The sequence below is a fragment of the Manis pentadactyla genome, chromosome 7 (genome assembly GCF_030020395.1).
Source record: "Manis pentadactyla isolate mManPen7 chromosome 7, mManPen7.hap1, whole genome shotgun sequence".
NCBI classification, from domain to species: domain Eukaryota; kingdom Metazoa; phylum Chordata; class Mammalia; order Pholidota; family Manidae; genus Manis; species Manis pentadactyla.
Genome location: NC_080025.1, coordinates 63,804,768 through 63,832,547, shown reverse-complemented (window position 1 = coordinate 63,832,547; position 27,780 = coordinate 63,804,768). Strand labels below are relative to the sequence as shown.

At 36.0% G+C, this 27,780-nt stretch overlaps 1 protein-coding gene across 2 annotated transcripts in view; it reads right to left on the bottom strand.

Moving 5' to 3' along the window:
• GNAI1 (G protein subunit alpha i1) overlaps window positions 1–27,780 on the bottom strand; it is a 79,204-nt gene that overhangs the window by 8,474 nt on the left and 42,950 nt on the right. For both annotated transcript variants that reach the window (XM_036897979.2, XM_036897980.2), the window contains exons 2-7: window positions 17,734–17,776; window positions 17,504–17,645; window positions 8,757–8,914; window positions 5,634–5,762; window positions 1,482–1,611; window positions 381–534 (exon numbers count right to left, since the gene is read on the bottom strand). In XM_036897979.2, coding sequence (XP_036753874.1) covers window positions 381–534; window positions 1,482–1,611; window positions 5,634–5,762; window positions 8,757–8,914; window positions 17,504–17,645; window positions 17,734–17,776 — 756 coding nt within the window. The remainder of the gene's footprint in view (window positions 1–380; window positions 535–1,481; window positions 1,612–5,633; window positions 5,763–8,756; window positions 8,915–17,503; window positions 17,646–17,733; window positions 17,777–27,780) is intronic.

The window sequence follows — 27,780 nt, the reverse complement described above, 5'->3', positions numbered from 1 at the left end:
AAACCTTCCCTGAGGAGTTAGCTAACTTATGGATTCCTCCTTTGCAGAAGCATGTTATGCTGCTATTATTTGAGTACACCAGTCTTTGAGATTAAACAGTGGACGGAACATGTCTTAGGTACTCTGTGATGTACAATAAATGACACAAGATTAAATTTATGAAGACTTGTAGTCATTATCTAACAGCTTTTCCATAAGATACTATTTTTAACAATCTCATCCAGGCCTCGAAGAACTACTTGTGCTTGAATGCAGTTTGATAAATAATTTCTCTTAGTTATTAAGCCATGAGTTTCAAAACAACAACTGAACTACTGCCTTAGGGGAACTTTCACTTAGAATTATATAACCTGACAAGTTATCTACAGAAAGTAAAATACCTGCATATTCTGGATAGCATATAGTGAGAGGGCTCTTTTTGACTTTTTCTTCGAAGAGATCTTTCTTGTTTAGAAAAAGTATAATAGATGTATCTGTAAACCATTTGTTGTTACATATGCTGTCGAACAACTTCATGCTTTCATGCATCCGATTCTGTAACAGATAAAAATACTAGTTTGTCACAATGGCAAGGATTTTGAGAAATACTACTTAAAAAAAAATAACAAGTGTTGTAATAAAACAGAGCTTAGCTGAAAGACATACCACAAAAATACATTTCTGCCATTTAGGAACAGGCTCACTTTGAAGTCAGGCAAGATGACTGTCTACATCATTCTTTACATTCAACCAGAATGTGTCACTGTGCTTAGGGACATCATGCTGCAGGACATGGCCATCTAGAGATCTCATTATTACAGAGTCAGTCGAAATTTCCATTAAAAGATAAATAGGGGTTTTTAGAGTAATAAATTGAACAAGCTAAAACACAATTAACCCAACACCCTAAACAAAATGGTGTATTAGGGGAGGAAATCTCCAATCCTATTTCCTGCCCTTTCAGGTTCTGTGGCTTTTGCAAAGGGTACTTACGATGGTGCACTGCACTGAATGAATTATGAGGGCAGACACCTCATTTAAAACACATTTAATGGACATTTCTGCCATTTTTTCCCCTAGTTTGTACTACAGTTAATTTAAAATGATGGAATTTTAAATTTCTTTTTAAAAATATTTCCCTCAGATTCATGGTACATTGGAACATATCTGAAAATTACATGGCAGTAGCAAAGTGTGAGATCAAAGATGACTGAGCTGGTGGAGGGAACTTCCATTTTCTACATGTAGATGGCAGACAGAAAATACAGTTAAGCATGAAGGGCTGAGGTGAGATGAACTCTTGGTCTGTTCTTTTGCCTCAGGACCCACCTGTGTTTCAATAGTATATACTTCCTTTCAGTATGTAAACAGAAAAGTCAGAGGCAAGAGTTCGAACTTTCAAATAATTCAGGCATTAGCAAGAATTTCTCAATCCTGAGAAGTCTTGGCAATAGCCCCAGCACTTCGCATTTCATGCTTAATCTTAAAGTGGTTCTACTTGCCATTTCTTCATCTTCAGCCAGAACCAGGTCATAGTCACTGAGCGCCACACAGAAGATGATGGCAGTCACTCCTTCGAAGCAGTGAATCCATTTCTTCCGCTCAGATCTCTGTCCTCCCACATCAAACATTCTGTAAGAGGAAAGAGTTTGACATCACATTCAATGTTTAAGAGCTCTGAGGAGTTCTGTAATAGGAATGAAAAAGTTCCAAATGACAGAGATAATGTGGAATAGGGAGAAAGGAGAGAAGAACTTTATGGGAAAGAAATAATGTCACAATTTGGTTTTCATAAAAAGAAAAAAGTCTGCTGGTTTTTAAAATTTCTGACTAAAGGGGGGGTATCTCAAAACCAAACCAGAAATACCCACAAAAAACAACACATTCCTTAACATATGGGCAACACTTAGAGCATTAAAACAAATACAAATGAATAGACGGTGCTATGTGTAAACAACTAAGAAGTTACATGAAGTAGGGAATGCAGAAATAACAGATTATATTTAGTTTGCCAAGGTCACAGGACCTCAGGGGTGGAGGATATGGTCCCCTCTACAAAATGTTGTTTTCTCTCAGAGGCAATAAGCAGGTCTAAGACATTAAAAAAGCAAACATCCAGGTAAGAAAAAGCTGACAAGCAGGTCATATTCAGATAAGAGTAAACAGGCTGTCTAAATTAAAAAGTAAAACCATTGTATATATTTAAAAAAAGATGAAATGAGATAGGGCCACCCATTTACTGAACAGTCTTAAAACTTCTGAGTGAAATATAAATTTTTATACAATATATAACAGTGAACCACTGTAGGTTAGTGTACAGGGTAAAGACAATGATCTTTTCTAATTTTTCTTAGAAGAGTTCATAATTAAATAAAAGTTGAAATTCACATAAATCATGTTATGCAACCTAGACATAACCACTTACATAATGAAAACACTATGCAAACTGGTACATTTTTAAAAGCTCCATTTATCTAGATGGTACACTAATTAAAATAGTCCCTATTTAATTCTCAGGCAAAAAGAATTTTCCCTGCAGAGTAGTACTGGCCTATAAACCAAATCTGAGTACATCAACTAGTATTTTTACTTTCATCATCATTTAAGTGGCTTTCGCTCTATTGGTTTAGCTAGAGAATCGTTCACTGTTTAAGTATGCTATATGGCAAAATGATTCTACCACAGGATAAATTAAAATGGGTAAGATACAAGAAGGACAGCTGGTAATAACGATCAAAGACAAAAGCATTATCCATTTGTTAAACTGCCAAGGAACACAATTTGAAAAAAACTTTTACCAAAATGATATTTTAGATAACTACTCTAATCAAATGTCACATTTTCCTGACCATACAATATAAAATAACAACCAAACCTGCCCCATCCAACATTTTCCCTCTGTGGTGGCTATTATGTATCAATTTGGTTAGACTATCATACGCAGTTATTTAATCAAGCTCTATCATAGGTGCTGCTGCGAAGGTGTTTCAGTGTTGTGGCTAACATCTACAATCTACTGACTTTCAGCAAAGGAGATTAGTTTCTGTCTAAATCTGCTGTTCTGCCCTATAAACATTGGACTTGACAGCCCCCACAGTCATGTAAGCAAATTCATTGAAATAAACTGATTCTACTTGGTTCCATTTCTTTGGCGCACCCTGACTGATAAGTAGCTCCTTACTCTGGGTACTAAAATTTCCAACAAGTTACCTATAAATGTGGAAGTAGCTTTGAAATTGGGTAACAGGTAGAGGCTGGAAGAATCTTGAGCCTAACAAAGTCCAGACTGCCTTTAAAATAAGGAAATACGGACATTAAATGTGATTTTAAAAAGTGAGACTTAGTCAGAAATTAAGAGGATGGTAGAAAAAAAGCAAATGATCCATTCATTTTACACAAATGGCCGGTCACAGAGGTGGATGACATATATTCTTAAATTATAATGCCTACTGCCTCATTTTGAATTCATTAATTCCAATCAAACCCAAAATAAGTGAAACTCAAATTTTGTATCAGCAGTTAAAATGATACAACGAATTACAACACAAAACCCACAAAATGATAAATACAGTTAAAAGTTCCCAAAATTATTCTAAGTATATTTTTGCCCTCATTTGTCTGAGGCTCATTTAACACATAAAAAGCAAAACTGGAGCCATAGGTTTGTTATGGTAGTAATTTAAGAGAATTCAAATCTAAAATAAGACACACTTTATCTGAAGTTGTTGACAAACCTATGTTTAAGTCAGCAACTGAAAACAGTAACTAAATATATCTTGCGGAATTCCACCTCACCAAAGAGACTAAACAGAATAAGATAAAGGGACTTCCTGGAAGGCTAATGGTGAGAGACAACTTTACTGAAGCCCAGGTAGTTGCTTCGTGGTAAAATGACAATTTTGAGAAACCCAGGTGGAAGTGAACAGTGTGGCCTAGAAAGTGAAGGTTTAAGGGGAATAGAACCAAGATTGAAAGTGAATTTTACAAAGTGAGATATTCTTCAGTATGAAAAGATTTGACTTAACATTTACCATTGCCATATTCTACCATTTAGAGAGCTCTCACGTTTAGAATGTTTTCTTTATAGGTAACAACTCATTTTATGTTTAAACCTCTGCCAATGGCCAAGACTGACATACTCTGTTAAGGGATCCTGATACCTAATAAGGGAATCTAAGCTGAGAATCCTTACTTGCTAACCCCAACTTCCTTCATTTTTTCCTCAGATTAGAACAAAGCCTTTATCTGCACATAACAATTTAAGTTTGCTTTAAAATATACAGTCTTTAAAAACAAAGTAAATAAAAAGCAAAAAAAACCCTGAAGTGCACTAGGTTAAAAAAAAAAAAAACTTTGACACTTCATTCTATAACCAGGACCTTCCCTATAATTAAAATTTTATAATTTTAAATAAATATGACAGTAGTTCTCAGATCGGACATAGCAAACTATTTAAAATGTTAGTATTTACTATTCCTGAGTTTGGTCATTTAATATTCTATAAGTAGTAAACAGATCAAAAGAAAATAAGTGATTTCGATATGAGAGAATGCCAGCAACAAAAAATGCCCACTGATAGCGTAGAAAATATTGATTACAGAAAACAATTAAAGCAGATGCAAAACCATATACTGTGTATTAAAGCACAAAGTTACATGGTCAGATGAACAAATCATGACCTACATCTCTGTTTAGAAAAAGAAGGGCAATATTTGTTTTTTGAAGGGATGCTGTCATGGAAAATTTGGTTTGAGTTTTCTGGAAAACTCAATTATATGAGTCACTGAATGTGGGATACGTAAGTGACAAATGATACCAACAAATGTAATTAAAATATTTATGGAAGGAATCAGAAGTAAAGATGCATATATTTAACTGTACTTCCCATAACTTATAATAGTGAGCTTCTATAGGAGGTGAGCTTTTTTTTCATCTTTGACTAGTAACTTTTTAAAAGATGCTTTCAGAAATTCTGCTTTATTGTCATTACCCTTTCCAAGCATTAGATTTAACTGAAGCAAGGCCCAACAGTTCTTCCCATACTTTGAAAATTGTTATTTATTACCGTGGAAGAGAAATGTAGTCCTGTAAATTTGCATTTAATGTGTAAGTGAACTTCCCTGAGCCTGGCTCATTATAAAATGAGCAGACTGGACAAAATGAATCCCAAGATCTCTCCCATTTCTAAAGGTTACAATTCAGTGCTTCTCTGCTCATAATATTCAGTACACTATAAATTAAACATTTGCATTAATGAAAATTTTCATGAAAAATTTCAAGTTACCCTTCTTTTAAAATATTTGTATAAATAAGATATATTCTATCAGTAAAACTTTTTAACCTAAAAACGAATGGGAACATTTCCCCCAAACATATAATATTAGAGCAGTATTTTTTACTTATAAATAAAACTCTAGAACTACTTTTACTTTAAAACACTGTGAAAAATATAGGCAAAGGAATTTGTATGGCTAAGTATTTATTTCTCCTAAGAATGTTTCTTGCCCCTTTTCACTCAAAAATTATTTTGCCTAATCATCTGAGAAAAGGTTTTTGTAATTTCCAATTCTAAATTATTAAAAACTTTTACTATTATGCCTTTTTCCAAATATGTGTTTTATATCTAAATTCATAAATCACACGCTTTTACTCACTTAAAATGCAGATCCTTGAAAGTAAAATGGGTTTCAACAATTCCTGTAGTTTTCACTCTAGTTCTGAGAACATCTTGTTGAGTTGGGATATAATTTGGTTGTGCTATTCTGTCCAAGTCATTCAAATAGCTGAAAAAGTAAACAAAACAATATGCTAGAACTTAATATAGCCAATAAAAATCATCTAAATCAAAGAGTAAAACATTTTGATGCATTCAATGTTACAAACTGCAAGGGCTGGATGTGTTTACATTTCTGTAAAATGATATAATACAACCAATTTAAGTTTACTTCTTAGACAACTCCCACCGAACTAAAAATGTTTATACTTCTCCAGCCACACAACTATTTTAACATTTTTTAAATGCTACCCTGTGTACTTTGTGTCTTAAGGGCAGTAATTGGTAATTCTCCTTGGTGGGAAAGAAAATCAAGTAGTAACTTCTTTAAAAACACTTGAACTAACTGCAACCATGAGTTTATTTCTTAAAATTCTTTCTTATACTTTCTTGATGAGGATTTAGAAAGTTTTCACTTCTGAGAACATAGTGAGAACTCTGGCCAAAGGCTGAATTCTATATTGCTCCCTGTCAGCCAGTCTTATGTTACACACAGGGAAATACCACACATACTCCTTCACTCTTCACTCTGCAGCTACCGGCTCACTCAATCAGTATTCGGATTTTACTTCTCACTGACCAGTGTAGTGTAGTCATAGCATACAATTATTTTGTGTTACATTATACAGCAAAATATATAGTAAATAATGTAGTGGAAAGCCCAGGTATGGAGAGATTAATGTGAGCCTGAGGGGTTATAGAAGGATTCATAGATAGTGAGGAATGTAAGTAGAAATCTGAATGATGGGGTGAAATAAAAGGGAAATGTCATCCACATCAGGAGAAGCTGTAAAACTATGGAGGGGGAAATAGTCTCACACCTGGTTTCTCAGAAAGTAAGGCCACTGGGCTATGCATAACCAGATATGAGAAGTCTGGAATCAGTCCTAAGGTTAGCTGATGTGGGGAGATTGACTGCAGTACTTTCTAACAGAACTGAAGGGCCAAAGATCATTTCAAAGACCCACCTGGGTTTATTACAGAGAGGCACCAACTCTTGCAATTTTAATTAGTTATCCTCTGAAACTGTTGCTTAGTTATTTAAAATGCAGTCTTACAAACAAAAGGAGCATAGTAAATATTTGATTTGTGGGGCTGAGAATTGTAAAGCTCTTCAAATACTGAAGTAATAATAAAAAATGTCTTAGTTAAGTCCACGTGGTGTTGATACTAGAAATGGAGATAGCTTGAACAATTGTGAGCCTGTGTGCCAAATTTTACTGAATTTAAAAAATCTTATTATTACCCAGAACTTTATCTGTGTTTTTAATTCCATATATATAACATTATACATTATTGTAAGAAAACTGATTAAACAAACAAAACAGGCCATGGCAAAATTTTACTACTTGTCGTTTTGAAATACTGAGCTACTCTTATTTAAAATGTGCTCTCATTACTCATAGATAAAGTTTCTTTGCTTAAAATCATTATAGGTCTAATAGTCTCTAAAAATAATGCACAATTTATTTTTCGACAAGACAGAAAAGAAAAATAACATCATGAAAAACTCCAATTGTTTCAAATGGTCACAAATTTAGAGTATAAACTGCAGGTCAGATAGCCTTAATGGACAACTTGGCAGCATCCTCTCTCAAGAACTCAGAAATCAAGATGCACTTGAAAAAGATTTCTATGACTTCCTTCATTCTTGAAAAACAGCTCCATTATTGCCACTTTAAGGTCAGAATTACTAATAATGAAATAATGGGGAGCCAAAGTGACATTTTTCTCAATGCATGTCCAAGCATTGTGCACAGGACACGGTGGGGGAGGAGGTCTTGTCAATAAACTGGGGAGGTCCAGGAAATCCCCCAGACTTCAATCACTCATCCCTGGGAAGCATCCCTTCATTACTGAACAGCTCCCCTTGCAGGGCTTAGCTCAGAGCAATCTTCCCACCATAAAAGTGATTTGCTTTTAGATCTTTTTGCAAGTGCTGGTGATGCCGAGGCAAGTATTATGGCCTAAGAGATGTGCTCTTACTCTCATTTTGTTTTTCTCATTTCTCTTCTAGGGTCTCTAAAGTTTGGCTTATTCATTCATTATTAAACATGGGCATACTGAGTGACAAGTATGGGTCAGGCCATGGAGACAGAATGACAGACAAAAAAGATCTTACTAAATTTACACTGTAAAGGAAAATAGAGAAAATAATCAAATAGTCTCAGTGTAAATATAAATCTAATTACTTCAAAATAAATGTCAAGAAAATGGAACAATCTTGGAAAGTAAAATGAGTACATAGCACATGTTTTAAGAACAATTCATGCTACTTAAATCTTATCTGACAATTGTGAGCCCATGTGCCAAATTATGGAAATAAATACTTAATATTTTAGTTCTATATAATTCACCAAGCAGAAAGCTCCCTACCTAAGTTTTAATCACAATTTGCTTTACCAATTTTCTGGGTCACTGCCTAAAAAGTCAGGGCAGATTTTTCTTCCCAAAACCCATACTCAGATATCTATCTGTAAACAACATTTAATGCAAGAGGCATATGCAATTGACAATTTTCAAGAGTAATTTTTCTCAGGGAGAAAATATCTTGGGATCACTGGTAGGGTACAAGTCACTCAAGGTCACTGACACTGGACAAACAATTCTTCTCAGGCACCATTAATATAATGAAAAGAACCAACCAAATCAGTTATCCACCCCTCTGACAGTCCCAGGCTGACTAGAGATACACCCTAATTCACAGTGAACTCTGGGAAGTTACAATCATTTTCCTGGAAATATATTAGAAACAGTCCTATATCATGTTTCAGTTAGAGTCACATAAGTGTACGTCTGAGATACTTTTGAACCCAAAGGAAAGAAGAGCACTGCTATCTAAAAACACACAAATGGCAGGGAACATTTTCAAATACTGTCCCCTGAATATCCCGAGTTGTACAAGAACGTATCAGCCAGTTCTGCAATAAACTTGACTTGGACGTATATCTGACTTGCAAGTGATCATTCATGATGGGTTAGTTCTGAGGTTATGAGGACTTACTAGGCTGCAGAATCATTCAGCTGGTACTCTCGTGATCTGCTGAAACAGGCTTGCACGCCAGCATCCTTCCACAATCTCGTTATGACTCCGGCAAGCTCTGCGGTCATAAAACCTTCCTCAGCAGCTCCAGCAAGCACGAAGAGCTGGCGGGCATCATCCTGAACAGTTAAAGGCCATTGTTTTAAAAAGGAAAAAGGGAGACATTACAGATAGAAAGTACAAATGGGGACATTCGAGATTACAAAAGGTATAATAGTGAATTTTCTTTATGTTTTTTATTGGTGTCATAACTTTTATTTTGCTAAAGCACCTCTTTAAAAGACTGGCTTAGCCAAAATAGCAGAATCTTAAATCATGAGTCTGTTTTGTGGTATCAGTAACAGCTATCAAGGCCCTGGGAAGCTGGAAGAATGACTAACTTACAGCTCAGGAGGGGATAATTAGCCAATGATCCACTGCCAGTGTGCTGTGCACTAAAGATGACCACTTTTGAGAAAACTGAAGAATGTATGCCTTGCCCCACACTTTCAAAAGTGTTTCTCTTCTAAGAAACACCTTAACACCAGTAGAGATTATTTAAGATGGGATATAATTAAATGTTAGCTTTCTGATATGCTTAATAGAAGCAAAATAAGGTCAGAAAAGGGAGAAGTCAATAACAGAGAATCTAAGATTTTCAGGGGATCTTAATGTGTATATACACTAAAATAATGGGCCTGAAGGTGAGATAGGTGTGGCAGGCATTGGAAGCAAAATAAGCACAGCGCTGGAGTAGAAGTAGTCCTGCTGAGCACAGAAAACAGCATGCAAAACATTTTAAATGAAGGAATACTGCATATAAAGTTAACTAAATTTCCCTTAAGTTTTGATGCTACAAATGATTTCTGATCGACAGGTAATCAACCACACTATTTCTAACAGCCACAATGAGAAAAAAAAATAACATTTTCTTTAACCTATATAATTATTTCAAAATATGTAATCAATATAAAATCATTTAGTCTTTGAAATCTGTTGTTTATACAGCCAAGCACATCTCAAATACTCAGACACATTTCAAATACTCAGTAGCTACATGTTGGTAGTAGCTCCAGGACTAGATAACATAACTCTAGACCTTCAGAGAATAACATATTAATCCACAGACAGGGCAGAGGTGAAGTGGCTATCTTCATAGAGATTCTCTTTAGCCTGAGACTTGTAGCTTTACGTTAAGTGGGTGAATAATCCCCAGTTTTTCTCAAGGGCATTTTTCCAAAGTGTTGTAGTAGATGTTTATAAAGTGACGGCACACATTATAACAAGAGGAGAAGCGTCTGGTGACACAGGCTAGCAGAGGGTACTAGCTGACAACAGAAAGTCATTCTGCTGCCAGTTTGTGAAACATTTTCTTTCCAATGGAACCCATCATGGAAAATAATTAAGTCTCTCAGCATAGGAACATATTATTCAAGCATATGCTTCCCTTTGTAGTAAATCACAAGAGAAATGCATGCACGCAACATGTATACAATATCCTTAATAAACCCCAACATAACATGGCTTCAAATCATCCTTAGCACAATTTACCTAATTCCAGGAAACAATTACTCACTTTTCCAAATAATTACTAATATATAAGACATTTCTAAATTTGGTCATTTGTATTAATTAAACATCAAAAATTATCTCCATTTTAGAAGAGCATGTTTCACTTAAGTGAGCTATTTAAATGTGTTTTCATTATGATATATTTATTCAATTTCAATAAAATTTCTTGATAAAAAAGACCAGTGCCCTCTAGTATGGTTCGTAAGATCACATTCTATTTAAATTCTCTAGGAAGAAACCTGAAGGAAAGACATGAGAAACTTTGGAAGCTGTTATTTATAAACTGTACTCTCTCTGGTAGTCAAAAATGTCCCTTCACAAAATGTAAAACAAGTCTTTTAACCTTGAAAAACTAATTAGAATATTCACACTTCCATGTCATTAGCAGGACATTCTGATGTCTGTATGTGAGCTTTATGGTAATAAATTTAAGCCGGATGGTACTTGAGAAATTATTCTACCTAGTTTTTTGTTTTGTATAAAAAGAACCCAAGGCACAGAGAAGTTAAGCAACTTATTTAAAGTTTCACAGCTAATCAGTCACCTAATCACACACATTTGTCAACATTTAGTAAGTAGCCATTGCCTAAGCCAGAATAAATTTTAAAACTGCAGAGTAATGACGATGATCCTATCTTGCCATGGAATGAGATCTTTACAAAATTCACCAAAGACAATATTACTTGAGAACATTTAGAAAGATAAACATAAGTGATGACAGAGGGTAGATAAAGGACAGTGAAAACTACAGAAAAGGCTGGAGTTAGTCACAAGGGCTAGGGTCAGTGAAACAGTTTCCAGGTACTTTTGTGGTATTAAAAAAGGAAGAAATGTTATCTGCCAGGCAATTATTTGTGAGTATCAAAGAAAGTTCCTTTTGTCAGTATGTAGCCAAGTTATGTTTTCAACCACTAAGAACTAAATGAAAATAAGATGATTTATAGAATCTAAGTTCCAAGTCATGTAACTGTGTGGGATCTGGGAAAGGAGATAAATACTATTGTGCCAAGAGACACAGAACAGGGCCTTCTTCCCACTGTTGGTCAGGGAACACTTAGCATACTGTATTTAGTTTAGTGATAGCATTTTGAAGTTGTCATACACATTATATGAACTTGGAAGAGTATCCCAGGATGGGGAAGAGATTGAGGGCCATGATGGCTGTCTTCTGACATATATTAAATAAGGATTGTTCCAAGTAAGAAAGAGTAGACCTCGTGTTTAGGTATAAGCAGAAAAAGGAGAATTCTTAGGGCAAAGAGCAAATTTCAATCCCATAAGAACACTTTTAACAATCCGAGCCATCCAAACAAAGGAAGAGGGGGAGACTGAAGTTTTTAAGCAAAGGCCACATGATTATTGTGATATAGCAGATTTATGAATGAGATTGAGAGTTTAAATAGAAAACATCAGGAAGCTCTTCTACAGTAGAAACTAAGTAGTCTTAAAAAAAAAAATCAGTGACAGCTCTGAATTTATGGCCACAAGGATAACACATTGATGTCACAATTGATATTATATATGGAAGTATTTTGCTTCAATGGTTTAGCTCACATTTCATTAACAATATTAGTCTACAATACTCAACCACACATATGAGAACTACTCATATATATATACAACCTATCACATTTCTACAGTATATAATCACTCCTATAAATTTGAGGCAGCTCTTCTGCTTTTATGAGTTAGTGTACCCTTAAGGAAATCCTGAGAGAACTTTTAGTGGAGTCACCACTCCATGGCTTATGTTGCTATAATCCCAGATATTAAAGAATTCCTTTAAAAATTACATAAATGTATAATACTGTTTTCTCTAAAAACACACATTATCAGTGTAAAAATAGCCAAGACAAAGAAACAGGAAGTTGTTTTTCTTTTTTCTATATAGCACCGCTTAGAAGGGGGGAGCCTAAAAATAAAATATTCTAAGTTAATTTTAACTAAATTGCAGACAGCAAAAAAATTTGACTAAATTGCAGTGAGCATGAGCTTCATTATGCCAAGAAGGGAAACTATGACAAATGTGTTACACAAATATAACTGTTATGCATACATTTATGGATCTTACAGATGTATGTATTTTTTTAATTTTCAAGTTCAGTGTTCTTTGTGTAGACAACAGAACCTGTTGTCAAAAGAGGTATAGAGATATGTGATAATCAATGCATGAATTGGGGGACATAGAAAAACACTGTGCTGGAGGCACATAATGTATTTCAAAGAAAGGTTAATCTCACTTTGCCACATACGAAAATTGATATGTCTCAGAATCAAACAAGAACTATGTCATCTTAGTTCTCAAACATAAGCCAGAGTACAAAATGAATTCAAACAATCACCTTGAAAAATAACACAGAGCAATAACTAGGAACATTTTGAAGGAAACAGGGGAAGGAGGGCTAAAATGATCAGATATTAAAAGCCTACAATATGTGGAACAATGGTATTAATGCAGATCAATAGGAAAAAAAAATCCCAAATCTGAACTCATTATATGATAAAGCTGATAAGAAACATTAGCAGGGAATTACTCATTAAAGAACAAATGCAAGAAACAACGGTAAAGTTTACTCCCCTAAAGAACTTTTAAAATAGCGTGAATATTTGGTAAATCTCTTGTTGAGGGAAGATCTTCTAAATTTAAAAATAATGAAAGAAATAATAGGGGAAGATTTAAAAACAGAAAACCATAAGATTAAAGTCCATAGGCAAAGTGTGAGAGAACATTTATATTAGTGGACAAAGGGTGAATACATATGTACATACAAACAAGCAAATAGATTATCAAAACACCAAGACTCCAAGAATCATGTGAGTAAGGGATAAAATACACTAACACAGAGAAATAAAACAGAGTCAAACATACAGAAAACTGCACAATTGCACTAAAAACTGAAAATGCAAATTAAATTGAGGTAATATTTGCTAATAAATTAGCCAATGTTTTAAAAATGTAAGACTTCTAAATTTTGGCTGCCCAGAGTACTAAGAAGAGGCACTCTATCCAGTGAACTGCTGCAAGGAAGGTCAGCTGAAACAACCTTTCTCAAAAGCAATCTCGCAAACAGACAGCAAGTAACTAATGAAATAAATTGTGAAATTGGAGAAACAGAAAAGTGGCCATTATGCAGAAGCATGCCAAGGCCTGGGGGAAAAAGGGAGCTGTTTAAGACAATTCAAGGCAAGGTCGTCTGCTCCTTACAGCCTAAGCTACTCCATGTAAGTGCTTCTCAAACTATCTGTGATGAAGGACAAGTCTTGTGTTTTATTTATTTTCATTTTCCCATCTCAGATCCTAACAAATCCTATTAGAAAAACAATATAAGTGACAGAAAATGTAAGTCCATTTTCTTAAATTATCAGAGTTAATACATAAATTATTCTTCCAATTGTTGTATAAATCTGTCTAAATGCTTATCCTGAATTTTTGCACCCACTTTGTGCATGACATGCTCATGGCCAGACTGGGCTACTAACATGCTTTGAGCAGTGCTATTTGAAGAGATGTGGTGCCTGAGACATGCTAATAGGCCACTACACAATTGTTTCCTAACCTCACATCATTAGAAACAATCTAATTTATCAACATGTTATCATCCACAGACTGACTACACTCATTCGGAGAGTTTTGAAAGGATGTTCGGCACAAAATTTGCCTTGTGCCAGACTTGAAAACAATTTTGTTTCCTCTCATTTTGAATAACTAATGTATAATCTGCTTTGCAAATCTGTAACTGCCAAATATGAAGCAAACCACAGCAAATTAGTCCCCATCTCTTAACATTTTACATCTTTCAGTCAGTTCTCACCAAATTAACCTATATACTAAGTTATAATTCCAATCAAGATATCAACAGGCCTTTCTCCTTTGTTTTGTTTCAACAGGGATGCAGAGAATTAAGTTGATTCTAATGTTCATCCGTGAGAGAAATGCATAATAGCTTTGCTATTTTGGTAAAAGAATGATAATGGGATGGGTGCTCTTACCCTACCAAAAACCAAATAATCCCTATGAGGCAACAGTGATTCTGACAATAATAATAGCAGTATATATAATATATATGACATGTGTAATTATATGTCACAAAATATTACATGTAATAATAGTATATAACATATATAATGTTAATATAATGATAGTATAATAAGTAACAACAGCAACACCAAACATTTACTGAGCACCTACTATGACCAAGGCATGTGCTAAATGCTTGATGTTCATTATGTCATTATTCTTCACATCCTCCAAGGTAGATGTGTCTATCTTATTATGATGCTGAAACAAACTTACAAACTTAAGTCATTTAATAAGTGCCTAGACTATATCAATGGGAAAAAAACAAGAGTCCAAAAAAAATATCCAACTTAATACTAAAGGTAGCATTTTCAAGTCACTGAGGTATGGAGTAAGGCAAGAGATGATCAGCTTGTAAAATATGCTGATATCCTACCTACCAACACACAGAAATACCACTTCTAGGTAGGTGAAGAGAGAAATCTAAAAAATAAAACTATAAACATTCTAGGAAAATAAAGAGTAGTTTTAAAAATAGTTTTAAGTTGAAAAATATCTAACAGGACACAAACATGTAAGTCAGAATTGAATATAAGAGTTCTGTAACAAGTTTTCAAAAGAGAAGAGAAATATATTGAGCAAAAAAAGTATCTGCAAAATATAAACAAGGGTTAATATCTCTAATATTTTGAGAGAATTAATGTGAAAAGGATAAGTAATTTAGCAGAATTGAGTAAAGATACTAAAAGGAGTTCACAGAAGAAACAGAAAAAGACAAGAAGATTCTCTACCTTCACTAAAAATCAGGGAATATAAAAAGGGAAGACTGTATTTTTCAATTGTGAGATGTTAAAAATTAAAATGCTGATAATATTTAAGTTGATGAGACTCTGGTAAACACTGATGCACAGTTGCTAGAAAAGATGATTCACATTTTTTCCTTCTGAAAGCAAATCCGTGATACTTATCAAAATTAAATATCTGCTTGTCCTTCGACTCAGGGACAGTATTTCCATGAATTGATACTAGAAATAGAAATATATATTCTGGTTCATAGAATGTCTTTTCCTTATTTTTGTCCGGAAAACTCTTAGACATTTCAACACCAGGCTCCACTGTCCCTTCCTCAGGCCCAGCCACATTTCATTCATCCTTATATTCCTTAGCACAATTCCAAGAGCCTCGTAATAGTTTAAAGTTTATTTAGAGGTAAGGCAACACAAGACATGGAGTAGAGCAATCAAAACCAATGAGAGGGCAAGAAGACATCTGTGCAAAGGAATTAATAACAATGCTAAAGCAAACACGAGTAACAGCCTGAAGGCTGGAAGAAACAGTCACGACCTACAGCTAGAGTGTGGATCAAACTAGCACCAGTGAGACAAAGGAGCAAAACAAGTCCACATGTGGATTTCAAAGCACAGAAAACCAGTCTGGGAAAAAAAGGCAGAAAATGGCAACGTTCCTTGAAAGAAAAATAAGAAAGTAAAAAGACTTCATAAAAAACTGCTTACGTTGACCCTCCGCTACCTCCTAGTAGGCTACAAAACCTTTTTAATGATCACATATAAGATCTGAATGCAGAATACTATATATGTGAATTTGGTAAAACGTTTAAATTATAGTATTTGGGGTTGTTGTAAAGTCTAATTTGCATCAAGTCTTTCTTTTATGTAAGGGTGGTTCTTGTCTGTTTAAGACTATGAGGTCAAAAAGCAATTGTTGAAAGAATAAATGATAAATGCATGAGTTATAGATTGGTGGACAGTAGGTAAGAAAAAAAAGTCTGGATATGATCAAATCCATTTCAGAAAAGGCAATTTAGAAGAATGGTGTGAATTATTAGCAGAGATGATCTTGAAATCCACTTAAAATCTTTACTTCATTACATTAATCTATTTCACCTTCATTTGAAAGGAAAAGCTTAATAAATTAACATGGCCCAGTAACTTCATAGAAATTTTAGAGTAACTTAAAAAATAAAACAGGTTTATTTTGCAGATTTCTCCAATGTATATTTTCTAATATTGCTATCATTTGCTTTTTTCCTCTTAAGCATGAATTGAGCCTCTATGTCAAAAAGAAATTTAAAAATCTAGCAAACACAAAAAAGACAAAGAGTTACAGTCTCTACACAAAAAATCTTCATGGTAATAAGGCGGCAGCACAGTCACACGTATTGATTACATAAAAAGCAAAGGAACTATAAAAAAGTAACAGTGGTAATAACAATAACAATAATATACACCTATTTTATTAAAAAATTAAACAATAAGCTAGAGATTCAGATAAAGATTTGGGGGAAGGTCAAGTTTTACATTGGTCATTAAAAAAAGGAATCAATGAAAAAAAAAAAAATCCAAAAACTAAAACTTTAAATAAACAGATTAAGCAAGCAAATAGGGCCTGGTCGAAAAGAAGAAAATGCAAGTCCAACAGACTCGACCAGGGCTGCTTCCAATCAAGTCGAAACAAGTCAATGGGCCAAACGAGAAAGCACCCGCACAGGGCCTTGCTCCCCACCAACCTGACGGCAATCTTTCCGTCATGAAATCTCATGGGTGCCAGTTTCTTTACAGATAAAATCAAGGGGTGGAACAAGCTTGTCTTGTAAGGTCCTTATCTGTGTAGCTGTGAAATTCTGACACGTGTTTTCTAAGAGCCAATGTTTTCTTATTCCAAAGATAGGCAGCCTTTTCAACCGTTTTCATTGTATGAGATTAGATGCTTTTTAGTCTGGGCACAAATACAAATAATTAAATCTTTTCAGCATTCCAAATTATAAAAACAAATTCTGAAGAGTGCCAGTGTACACAGTTTATTAAACTCAGTAGTAACTAATAAAAATTATTTTGGAGATACAGGGGTACCTGATATCACGTGTTACATCAAAAATTCTGCAATGATGACTGAGTTGTCCCAATCATCTGTAGGCTAAGGGAAGTATTCTAGCTATAAAGAGATGACACAATTCTGTGTATTTTTATTTCCCTCATTTCTAAAGCTTCTGACTCACTTTACTCACTATGATCCTTTTGACTGGCCTGGGATAGCTGATAAATCGGTGACGTAGTATGGTATCATATGTAAGATATTCTTTTTACTCCTCAGGGCTGCTCCAATGAATTTAGTAACTTACCGCCCGAGCTGAGTCATCAAAATCTATCTTCAACCTCCCCATTGCCCTAATGATAGCAATGATCGACTGGATGGTGTTACTGTAGACCACGGCTTTGTACTGTTTACATTCCTCTTCTGAATAACCAGCTTCGTGTATAATTCTAATGAGACAAAAGAATAAAAAGAAACACTTCCTTAAGTTAAGTCTACTTAAACATAAACACAAATTTAGTATTTCAAATCACTTACTTCATTTGCTTCACAATTGTACTTTTCCCAGATTCACCAGCACCTAAAAAAAGTAAAATAAAATAAAACAAGGGATTTCCAACTTCAACACTTATGTATAGCCAACGCCCAACACACACACACACACACACACCTATCTATATATACTCTCTTACAATTGAATTTTGTTTTATATAAAAATTATGTTTCTAAACTTAAAGAAAAGTTGTCAAAAACAAGTCCCATGTGCTTATTACTTCATAATAAATTTAATACACTCAATTGAAAAAAAAGTTTTCGTTGTTTGTATGTATTCTCCAAAAAAAATCCAATCTTCTATAGCTGAAACTGAAGCTCTCTAAAAATGTTTTATTCAAGATTTTGCTCCCCACTTTGGAAGATGTTTGGCCAATCATAATTTTAACCTTTGCCTCTGGTGAAGTAGATAGCAGTGGTGCCAAGAAGCTACATGAAAAATGATGTTAAAATATTATATATTAAAATAGCAATGTCTCATGCAATGTATATTTATCCACCATTGTTAAACAACTGACAGCCAGCATGGTCTGCTAGCACTGGGGATGAAATGGTATGCAGGGCAGAAATGTCCCCCCCTGTGTTTTTCTAGCCTTCCTGTCACCCAAGTCATAAATCCATTTTCAAAACTCTCCCTTCATATGCTGGTCTCCTCAAAGTTTAAGTCCCTAGCATTATACCATCCTACTACGAAAGTGTTACTAATGAAATGGTGATTTATAAAAGTAGAGCCCTCTTACCCTGCACACTTAACAGTAGCTACTATTTTTACATCAAGTTAGAGCAATTATTTGTTAGGCTCCTCCTGAATGCTAGATACTGAGACGATCGAGCATAGGACACAAAACAAGGATGATACAACAAGCCTATCATTGGGTTTGTGCTGTCTTTGTCCAGGGATACCTCCCCTGCAGGTATTTATTACAGTTTGAGGGACACGGCTGAGGATTTTCATTATCTGGGCCCCATATTCCCATTTTCCTAGGGCTGTTCCTGCAGTGCTTTATGATCAGCATTACTGAACAACTTACAGTTCCCAGAACACCTACAGTGATCACAACACAAATCTTCAAATGGTTTCCCTGCCAAAATGTAATTTGCTCTGCTTCTTCCTGCCACCCCAGTGATGCTCTGTCAACCATCAAATGTTACCTGCTTCCTCATCCCTTCCCAACCCACTCCCCCGTGATGCCTACTGCCTCTCCCTTTGCACATTTGTTTGAATTCTAGGCAGCTAACTTGTGCTAGATACACAGCTAGAAATGTACTTGAGTTTATTTAAGCTATTTGTGATGGATACAACCAGCTGGCAGACTCCTGGGCCCCATTCCCTTTGCCCTTTCCCCTCCAGCCACAGACACATGCGCACATGGAATCATCAGAGGTAACTGAGAACAGGCCGTAGTTAAATGGCCTATTTGAAAATCTGTGGGGAAAAAACTTTTTAAATTTTACTTGTGATTTGATATTCAAGAAATTTTCCCAAGATACCAGCACATTAAGTAGAAAAGCAGGAGCTGAATAAACAATGAGGATTTCTTCATTTACAGACAGCCTGTGAATTTTCACGGCAGCTGCCAATAAAAACAATTCCAAGATAAACAATCCATTATTTATTAATCAACAACAATGTACTTGGCTCTGTGGAAAACACAGTCGTAGGCATTATGGCTCACACATTTCTCTAATTCAAGAGAGATACACCCACGGAACACACCCTAGGCAGTTTCCAGCAGGACCATCTTCAAGGCGGTCCTCGGTTTCTAGCACTGCAGACTGAGTCAGCAGCAGCCACACTGTGACGAGGGGACATTCTAGATCCCAGTATCCACACCCAGAGGTGGTGATTCCATAGAGACAGGAAGCTTTGAGGACAGCCAGCCATGGTCCATACTGTTAGTGAAACAATTTAAAGGTCCAGAGAAATGCTCACATGATACAAGCCAGTGAGTGAGGTCTGGGAGCCAGATAAGGGGAGAAATCAGAAAGGGTGAAGAACAAGATTGTTGTCAGGTGAACTATGTGAACACAGACAACAACTTTCAAATCTTAATGAGAAGAAAACATTTTTCTGATGTTGGATATTATCTTTACATTTTTATTCACTTCATATCTCTTAAAATAATTGGTGGCATGAGACATTTAGCTTACTTTGCAATGAGCATCTAGCAATGGCTCATGGTTCAAAAACTCCTGAAATCTCTTTTACATTAGAGTGGGGATGGCCATGTTATTACTTGGATTTCTACCTAATTCCTTTGCTAGTCACAAGCTACTCTTTGTGGAATCGATGTCCTAGAGCCAGAAATGGTGAAAAAAAAATCTCTCAAAGCTTAGCAATTTATGTAATTAGTTTTCAATTCTCACTTCCATGCAGACAGAATCCTAATAGGAAAATTAGGAATGTTGCATGGTTAGGGTTCCAAAATTCTAAATACTGGTATTCCTTCCACATAGCACATAGGAAAGTGTTAAAGGTTGTTCTCTACAAATGTCAGTCAGCACAGTCACATTTAAGAGACTGGCAGGAATTTTTAAAAAAAATTTCAAAGGGTAGCAGAGGGGAAGGAGAAGGGAGAAAAGGATAAATTTTGCTAGCAGTACTCAACTAGGCAGCTATTGCTTTTCACTTAAATCCAGAGGCAGCATTAAAAAGGTGGGGGCACTCTTCTATCAAGGAGAAACAAGGAATCTACATTATGTATGGGCCAGGCAAGATCAAGGCATGTGACCATTGTGGTCACACGGCCAGGCTGGTCAAGGTGACTCAAGTCTGTAAAACAACTGTCAACAAGCTGCTTCACTGTGAAATAAGAGCAATTTTAAAGTAGTGGGAAAGGAGAGCTGAACTCCGGAGGGCCCAGCAATATGTCATGGGAGGCCAGTAGGCCAATGGCTGTAAAGCCAAAGGTGGGGCCACTAGGCGGTCCCTCAGACCTCTTTTTAAGGAGGAAGAGGCTGATGGAAAACTTCACCTCTGAGAGCAAACACTGAGCCTAGTAGGTATATGAAATTAGCCCAGCAGCTGATGACAACCCTCCGTACAGGTGGTGGAAGGACAAAGGAGCACGGTCACAGTGACACCAAGAGGGAAGCCATCTGCAGCTTGGGGTCACCCATGTACAGCTGCCTGCATGATCTGGAAAGGGAACAACATCAAGTTAGGACAAGAAGAGGGAGGGACGGGGGAAACCTAAAAACAAATCAAGGTCTAAGTAAAGCAATCCTTAGCTAGGTTCTAATTCCTTGATTAGGATTATGTCATTTATCATCATCAAATCAAATCAAATCAAATCAAATCAAATAATGTCTGCTCCCCTGATTCTGTTGAAGGCAGTTTAGGAAATCTAAAATCCAAAGGTTTAACTGCTAGCAAAGTTTATGAAACAAAACAAATCTCTAACCTTAGTAAATACTCCCAGCTCCCTTCCGTCTCCGCCCAGGAATATTCCTTGACCAATTCTCTGCTTAAGGTCACACTGTTTTCCTGGTTTCAAGGTTGTAAACTGCCCAACATCACAGACTATTCAGGTATTAAAATCATGATTTAGTCAAGTTATCTTATGCTGAATTCCTGACACCACCACTACAATTTTAAGAAATCCTTATGCTTATATAGAATTGAGCAATTAAAATTTTTCATACTGAATAAAAGTACATTTAAAACCACTTGTTTGTCACAGTGCTACTATGAGATTAACAGGATCAAGGTCCTTTTATATTAAGACAGAAGGCATTAGAGGATGTAGGGCAAATATAAATTCAAAATAAGAGGTTTAATCATCCCTGTTTAAAGTACAGAAAATAATTTTCCTCTTCTCCTTTTCCTTACAGTATTTACTTTAGAAAAATTTAAGCACCTCCTCTTCTCTGAAATATAAATGTTTATGTATATATATATAAAGGCCAATTTTGTCAGCTTGGCCTTTTTGGTTAGCTTTATGACCTAGAATGTCTTTCTCAAGGACCTGGGAACCATTTCTTTGAAATGTTAACATCAGGGGGCCAGGGTACCCCTATCTCCTACTTTCTGAGGAAGGGCAGAGGCCCAACTTGGGTGGGCGCCTTCCTCCAGACTAGCAGACTGCCTCGTGTCATGCAGATACGAAGTTTGCTTCTCTTCTGGATAAGACCAATTAGCTGACACAGATGGTCTCCTCAACAGGTAAAGTCAGGATGAACTATGTGTGAATATGTGAGTATTGTCAGGCCTCTTATTTGAGGACTAGTTGTTTATCTTGGAAACATGGATGTACTGAGTTTTGTCAGCTTGCCTATATAAAGGGTTCAGATTCTTTTCCATCTTTGCGATCTCTTAGCAGACTCTCTGACTGCCTGTGATGCACCCCACACTCAGGTTTAGTGCTTATTCAAACATAAAACTGTTTTCTTTCTCTACTGACTTTGTGAAGAGGATTTCTAGGTTGGGAGAAGATTTTGCTTCCAATTGTAATTCCCCACTGGTAGTTGGGAATAATCTAAAAATCTTTCTTATATAGCTATAAGATCTGACTTTATATTTAAGTAAATATATACATATCTGATATTCTGGGATATAAGAATAATTTGATAATAACTGTAAAGACCAGAATCTAAAGACTTCACACACAAGACTACTCAAGTGAGGTAGGACAAAAGGGGAATGGTGGGCAGCACGGGAAGCTTTCTCCTGGCAGCCCAAGGAGACCATGTAAGTCAGCTAACTGAACTGAGTGATCTATGTTTCTACAAGTTCAGTCTACAGACTCAAAAGGAGAGGGTGAGGAAGGACAGAGGACTAGAACACACAGGCATATTCTTAGGGGTCAGCAAGTTTTCTGTAAGCATCTTTCAGTGTTGTTATTTCTATAACGATAAATAATTTAAGAAATTCTGAGTCATTTGAATGATGATTCCATATGACTGAACAGAGCCACACAATTTCATAGTACATATTTGAGCTTGTGTTTATAGGTGCCTAAGATACTTACACAAGTGCCAAACTTTGTATCTTGCTTGGGAACCCATCCATCCACTACTCTAATCAATTCGGCTGTCAATCACTCATCCCCTTACCCAAAGATGGGGTCATGTGTTTCCAGCTGGCCAATCAGAGTTGTGTGATTGGGAGTAAAATTCCTTAGGCTTATAGGTGTTACATACAAACCACTGAACAAAACATTTTACAAATTAACATATGCAATCATTTCTATATGACATATATAAAACTTACAAAATAATCACTTTGGATGCAGTGATTTTTTTTTCCCCCTCCGAGAAAGAAATGACATCTAAGTCCCAAGATCAGAGATCTTCCCTAATCTTTTACGTGAAAGCCAGAAAGAAAAATCTCAGCAGTGAGAGGATAATGTGAAATCTGGCCCAGAGAAGCCATTTTCCATGCTCACATAATGAAGACATCATCAAAGGATAGAGGCAAAACAGAGGGAAGCCCTGAGAGAGAGCTAGGATGTGGGAAGACTGACAGCACTACTTGAACCTTTGGATGAAGCCACGCTTAGGGAGACTGTAACAATTACCATCCAAACGGGGACACTCTTGAGAGTTAAAGGGGGTACAGGACGGACTGGGGAAGAGCAGGGAATAAATCAACTCTAGTCATAACTGAAGACAATTTCCTCTTCATTTCTAAGCTACAAGAGCCAGTTTTGAGTTTGCTTTCTGTTCCATAGACCTGAAAAGAGCTGGACTAACTCTGTGCCAAACCGTATTACTTAAATTATCTTTAGCTAGTGAGGGAAAAAGAAAGGAGGTTAATGATGCATTTGCACCAAGTGAAAGGCAAATGGTAATTACTGCATGCTTTACAAAGAAAGTTACAGAAGTTTAGACAGAGTAAAGAATGTGGGAAAATTAGTCATTTTATAGTCCCCTGTAAGAGAGGTATGGTAAACCCAAAAGAATCATATTGTAAGTACAATTTATTGTGGCTAATATATCATCATTTGTCATATTAAATTAACTTCCTTTTAAAATTTTTATCTATAATACTTTATAAAATTTTTGTTTTATAGTTTATATAAGACCCATTAAATATTAAGAATTTTGATCCCATGACAATTACATACATTTATGAAAATAATTTAGAACCAGACAGGGGGAGAGTGTTTTCCTCTAACAGGGAACCATACACTGCTCTAAAACTGAAGTATAATTACTCTTGTGGTTTTGCTCTGCTGTTTACTATTAAGGACCAGTAAATAATTAACATATAAAAACTTTCTCAGTTTTTCCTATGTCAACCCACAATTTACTATGGGTCTCTCTTGAATTTCTGAACATGTGTGAGCAGAGGCACTGACTGTCTTTGTTCCCAACCATCTTTTCAAGGATATTTATATAGAGAACAGTCTTGACAGCAGAGATATTACTTCCCTCTGGAGCAGAGAGCAGGTCTGTTTACTGCTTAGATTAATAGTCTCTTTTGGGCCAAAGATCAGGCATGCTTACTGAACATTATGAAAAAAAATTGGGGATCCCTAAGTTCAGGATTCCTTCACCACAACATAATCCATTGCTCCTGCAGCCACCGCCCAATCTCTTTATGCTGCCCTCAGGGAACTGGGGCTTGGTAAATGGCCATAAATGCAGACTCTCTGGCAACTACAAGTGTTGTCATCAGGTCCTTTTTGCCTCTGAACCAGAAATCTCAAGTCTTCAGCTCACATCATGACACTGGGGTAGGCTAACTTGTTAGCTTCTAAGTAGGGTAACACCTCAGACAATGAATAGTTCTCAACATGCTGTTCTGCTTAATTTTTAATTAATTCCTGTACTTCTAGCAACTAAGGACACTTCCAGCCATTGCATTGTCTCTACACCTGTATCTTTTTCCCTATCTTTAAAAAAGTTTTTCTTTTTTATCTTTTTTTTCTTTCTCTCAAATGGCAGCTCAAACAGGTTTGTCCAGTAAATCCAAACAGAAAAGTGGTTCTCAAAGTGTGATCTAAGGACCAGCAGTACCAGGCACACGTAAGTGCACATTCTCAGGCCCCACCCAGGACTTGCTGAATCAGAAACTTGGGGTGGGGCCCATCCATCTGTGTCCTGACAATCAGTCCCTCTAAGTGATGCAGATGCAAACCAGAGACTGAGAACCAGTGAGGAAGAAAAAGGGTCACCTGTTTTTTTCTTGATTAGTAATCAAAATTATAGTTTCCTTTAGTAGTTGACTATAAAAAGCAATATATTATTTCTATGAAATATTCATATTTCCCTCCTCCTCTAGAAACTGAGACAAGTAGTATTGTTATACATTTCTGCACACAGCTTATTAAAAGGCAGCTGGATTCATATCTACTTCTGTGTTGAATATGGTACAATATGTTACTTTGGTTAAAATATATGAAGACACTGTTTCACAAAATTATGTTGTTAGAAAAGGGACGAGCATTTTTATAGTGTTCACAGATAACGATAGTCTTCTTTACTCCTATAACAAAATCTGAAAATGGTGGCTTAGCTTGGTTATAAAATACATAAAATCCACTTGTCTATCTTGTACTTGGAATGAATGTTTTACTTATGTCTGATTTGGAATTCAGTTCAGAATTATGCAGAATTGAATGCTGATATATTTTCAGTATAGAAAGAATAATATATTTATGTATATACATATATATGTATATATATATACACACATATATATGTAAGTACATATATATAAATATAAAAACACTGTGTATGTATATAATTACACATAAATATATACACATATTTAATAGCCTTTTACTATTACCCATGATTTCATCAGAAAAGGCTTCTGGTCTTGGGAATATGTCAAACTTTCAGTGGTAGGGACATTTTATAAATTTCAATTTTTTGTTGTGTTTTGCTTGAAAGCTCAAATTTTATTATTGGCAACAAATACTGCTAGCTGTTTTCTTTGAAGTGACAGACTAACTCTGCCAAATCCCCAAGTCAAATTAACTGTAATTTGTCTATCAGTCATTCCTTCAAGTAAAAATGTCATTCCAGGAAAAGAGCAACTAGTTCAATTCACAACTTAAAACAATCACACAACTGCTTTTCTTCAGAGAGCCAACATGCTTTGGTATACAGCAGAAGTACTCTGGGTGTACTTTGCATTTGACCACACAGAATATTACAGGAGCATGTACCTAATGGTCAAGATTTTTTTAAAATAATGATTTTTATGACTTCGGCACTGTGACAATATGACATATGACATCACAAGTGCATAGGAATGAAGAATATAATGACTACTAGTGCTATTTAGATAGACTTGATGTGACCTATTATTACTTTTGTACCATCAGAACAAATAACACAATAAAAAAGACAAGCAACCAGCATTGTTATGAAATGGTCTCAGGGGACCCCAGGATCCATGGTCACTGCTAGAATTGATGATTTAATGTCTATCTCATCCACTGGACTATCAGTTCTGGGAGAAGAAAGCCCTTGGCTTTTTATCACCATGATGTCCCCAAGCTTACTCCTATACTGAGCACACAGCAAGAACACAATAAACATTTATTCACTGGCTGGATGACAGATGGACAAAGGAAGGAAAGTGGAAACAGACCATGAAGAGAGTATAAGGGAATCTAAAAAAAAAAAAGTATAAGGGAATGTAACTAATACTTATAAGAACTATAACTGTGGAAAGGGAGAATTCATTTAGAAGACCAGAAGAAACAAAGAGAAGGTGTGGCAGGAGCCTGTTAATGCCCATGAAAACAGGCTCCCTCCTTCATCCATCGCAGCAAGAGCACTGGCTGGGAACACGGCAGCAGGGCATTTTTCATCTACCCTTGCTGTTAGGTGTAAGCCACATTTCTCACTTAGCCATTTGTGTGTAAAAGAAAAAAGCAGCCTCGGACTCTCTCCTGCTCCTCTCCATAGCTGGGAAGTGGGTGTGCTATGGCCATTTCAGCCTTGTGGGTTAAGGCAGCGCCCAGAGCACGAAGAGGCAGGATGAGGCAGGGGTTCCAAGGGACCCCACGCTTTTGGCAGGTAGACAAGCACCTTACAGTTTTAATTGGGGTTCAGGCAATGGGGCTGATTTAAAACAAAAGAGAAAGAAGCCCATCTCTCGTCCACACAGCAGTCTGTGTAAGCAGACCAAGGCTCACAGAGGATAATGTTAGGGGTCAAGTACCTTTTATCTTATTGCTAGGCCATCTTCATGGCATGGCCTCCAACTCAGGTGTAGACATCTGTTTGTGATGCCATGTGCACAGGAGCCTTGTAGTCATGGGGAGGGAGAACAAGCAGGGGAAGTGGGAAATGCTCTTTCCCTTTAAGGGTATAACCCCAAAGCTGTAACCATTGCTTCCACTCATGTCCCCAGGACTAGAACCTAGCCTGCTGGCCTCACTGGCTGCCAGTAAAGCTGGGAAATGCAGCCACCAGCTGCATGGCTACGTGTCTGGAAAACAGGTATTGAGGGAGAGTGGACATTGGGGAAAACCTGTTCTCCATAAACCTATTCTTTTCTTTCATTTGCTGTCTGTTCCACATTTAAGCTAAAAATATTTTTAAGTTAAATATTATGCCAATCAATATGTACAAAATAGAAGAGTTGGGTTTGAGGTTTGTTTTTATTTGTTCAAAGGTTTCCTCCTGAAAACTTAAGTTGGATGCCTTGGGAAGACTCAAGAAAGCTGCTAGAAGGGCTACTGAATGAGAAGTGCAAGATATTATTAAATAGAGAGGAGAAATTTTTTTAATGTGAAAGGATTCTTCATTCAGAGTTCTTTGTAGGTATCTTTAAATTCTCAATAAAAAGAAACAAAAATGGGAAAGGAGCAGTCCATTTGGGGTATGCAGAAATGACTGTGCTGAATAGCCAGCAACATGAAAAAAGGGTCATGACCCTACATGAAAAAATTGCTGAAAGTTACTTACATTTTCAACTAAAAGAAAATATTCAAGATATGTTTGCTTTTTTTTTTTATTTTTTAGGATTTCTCCTTAAGGTAGTTTTTGACAGGTAAACTCTAATCCCATCAGAACAGAGAAAATCTCCCCCTGCATATCAACATACTCAAAATTTAATTATCTCAA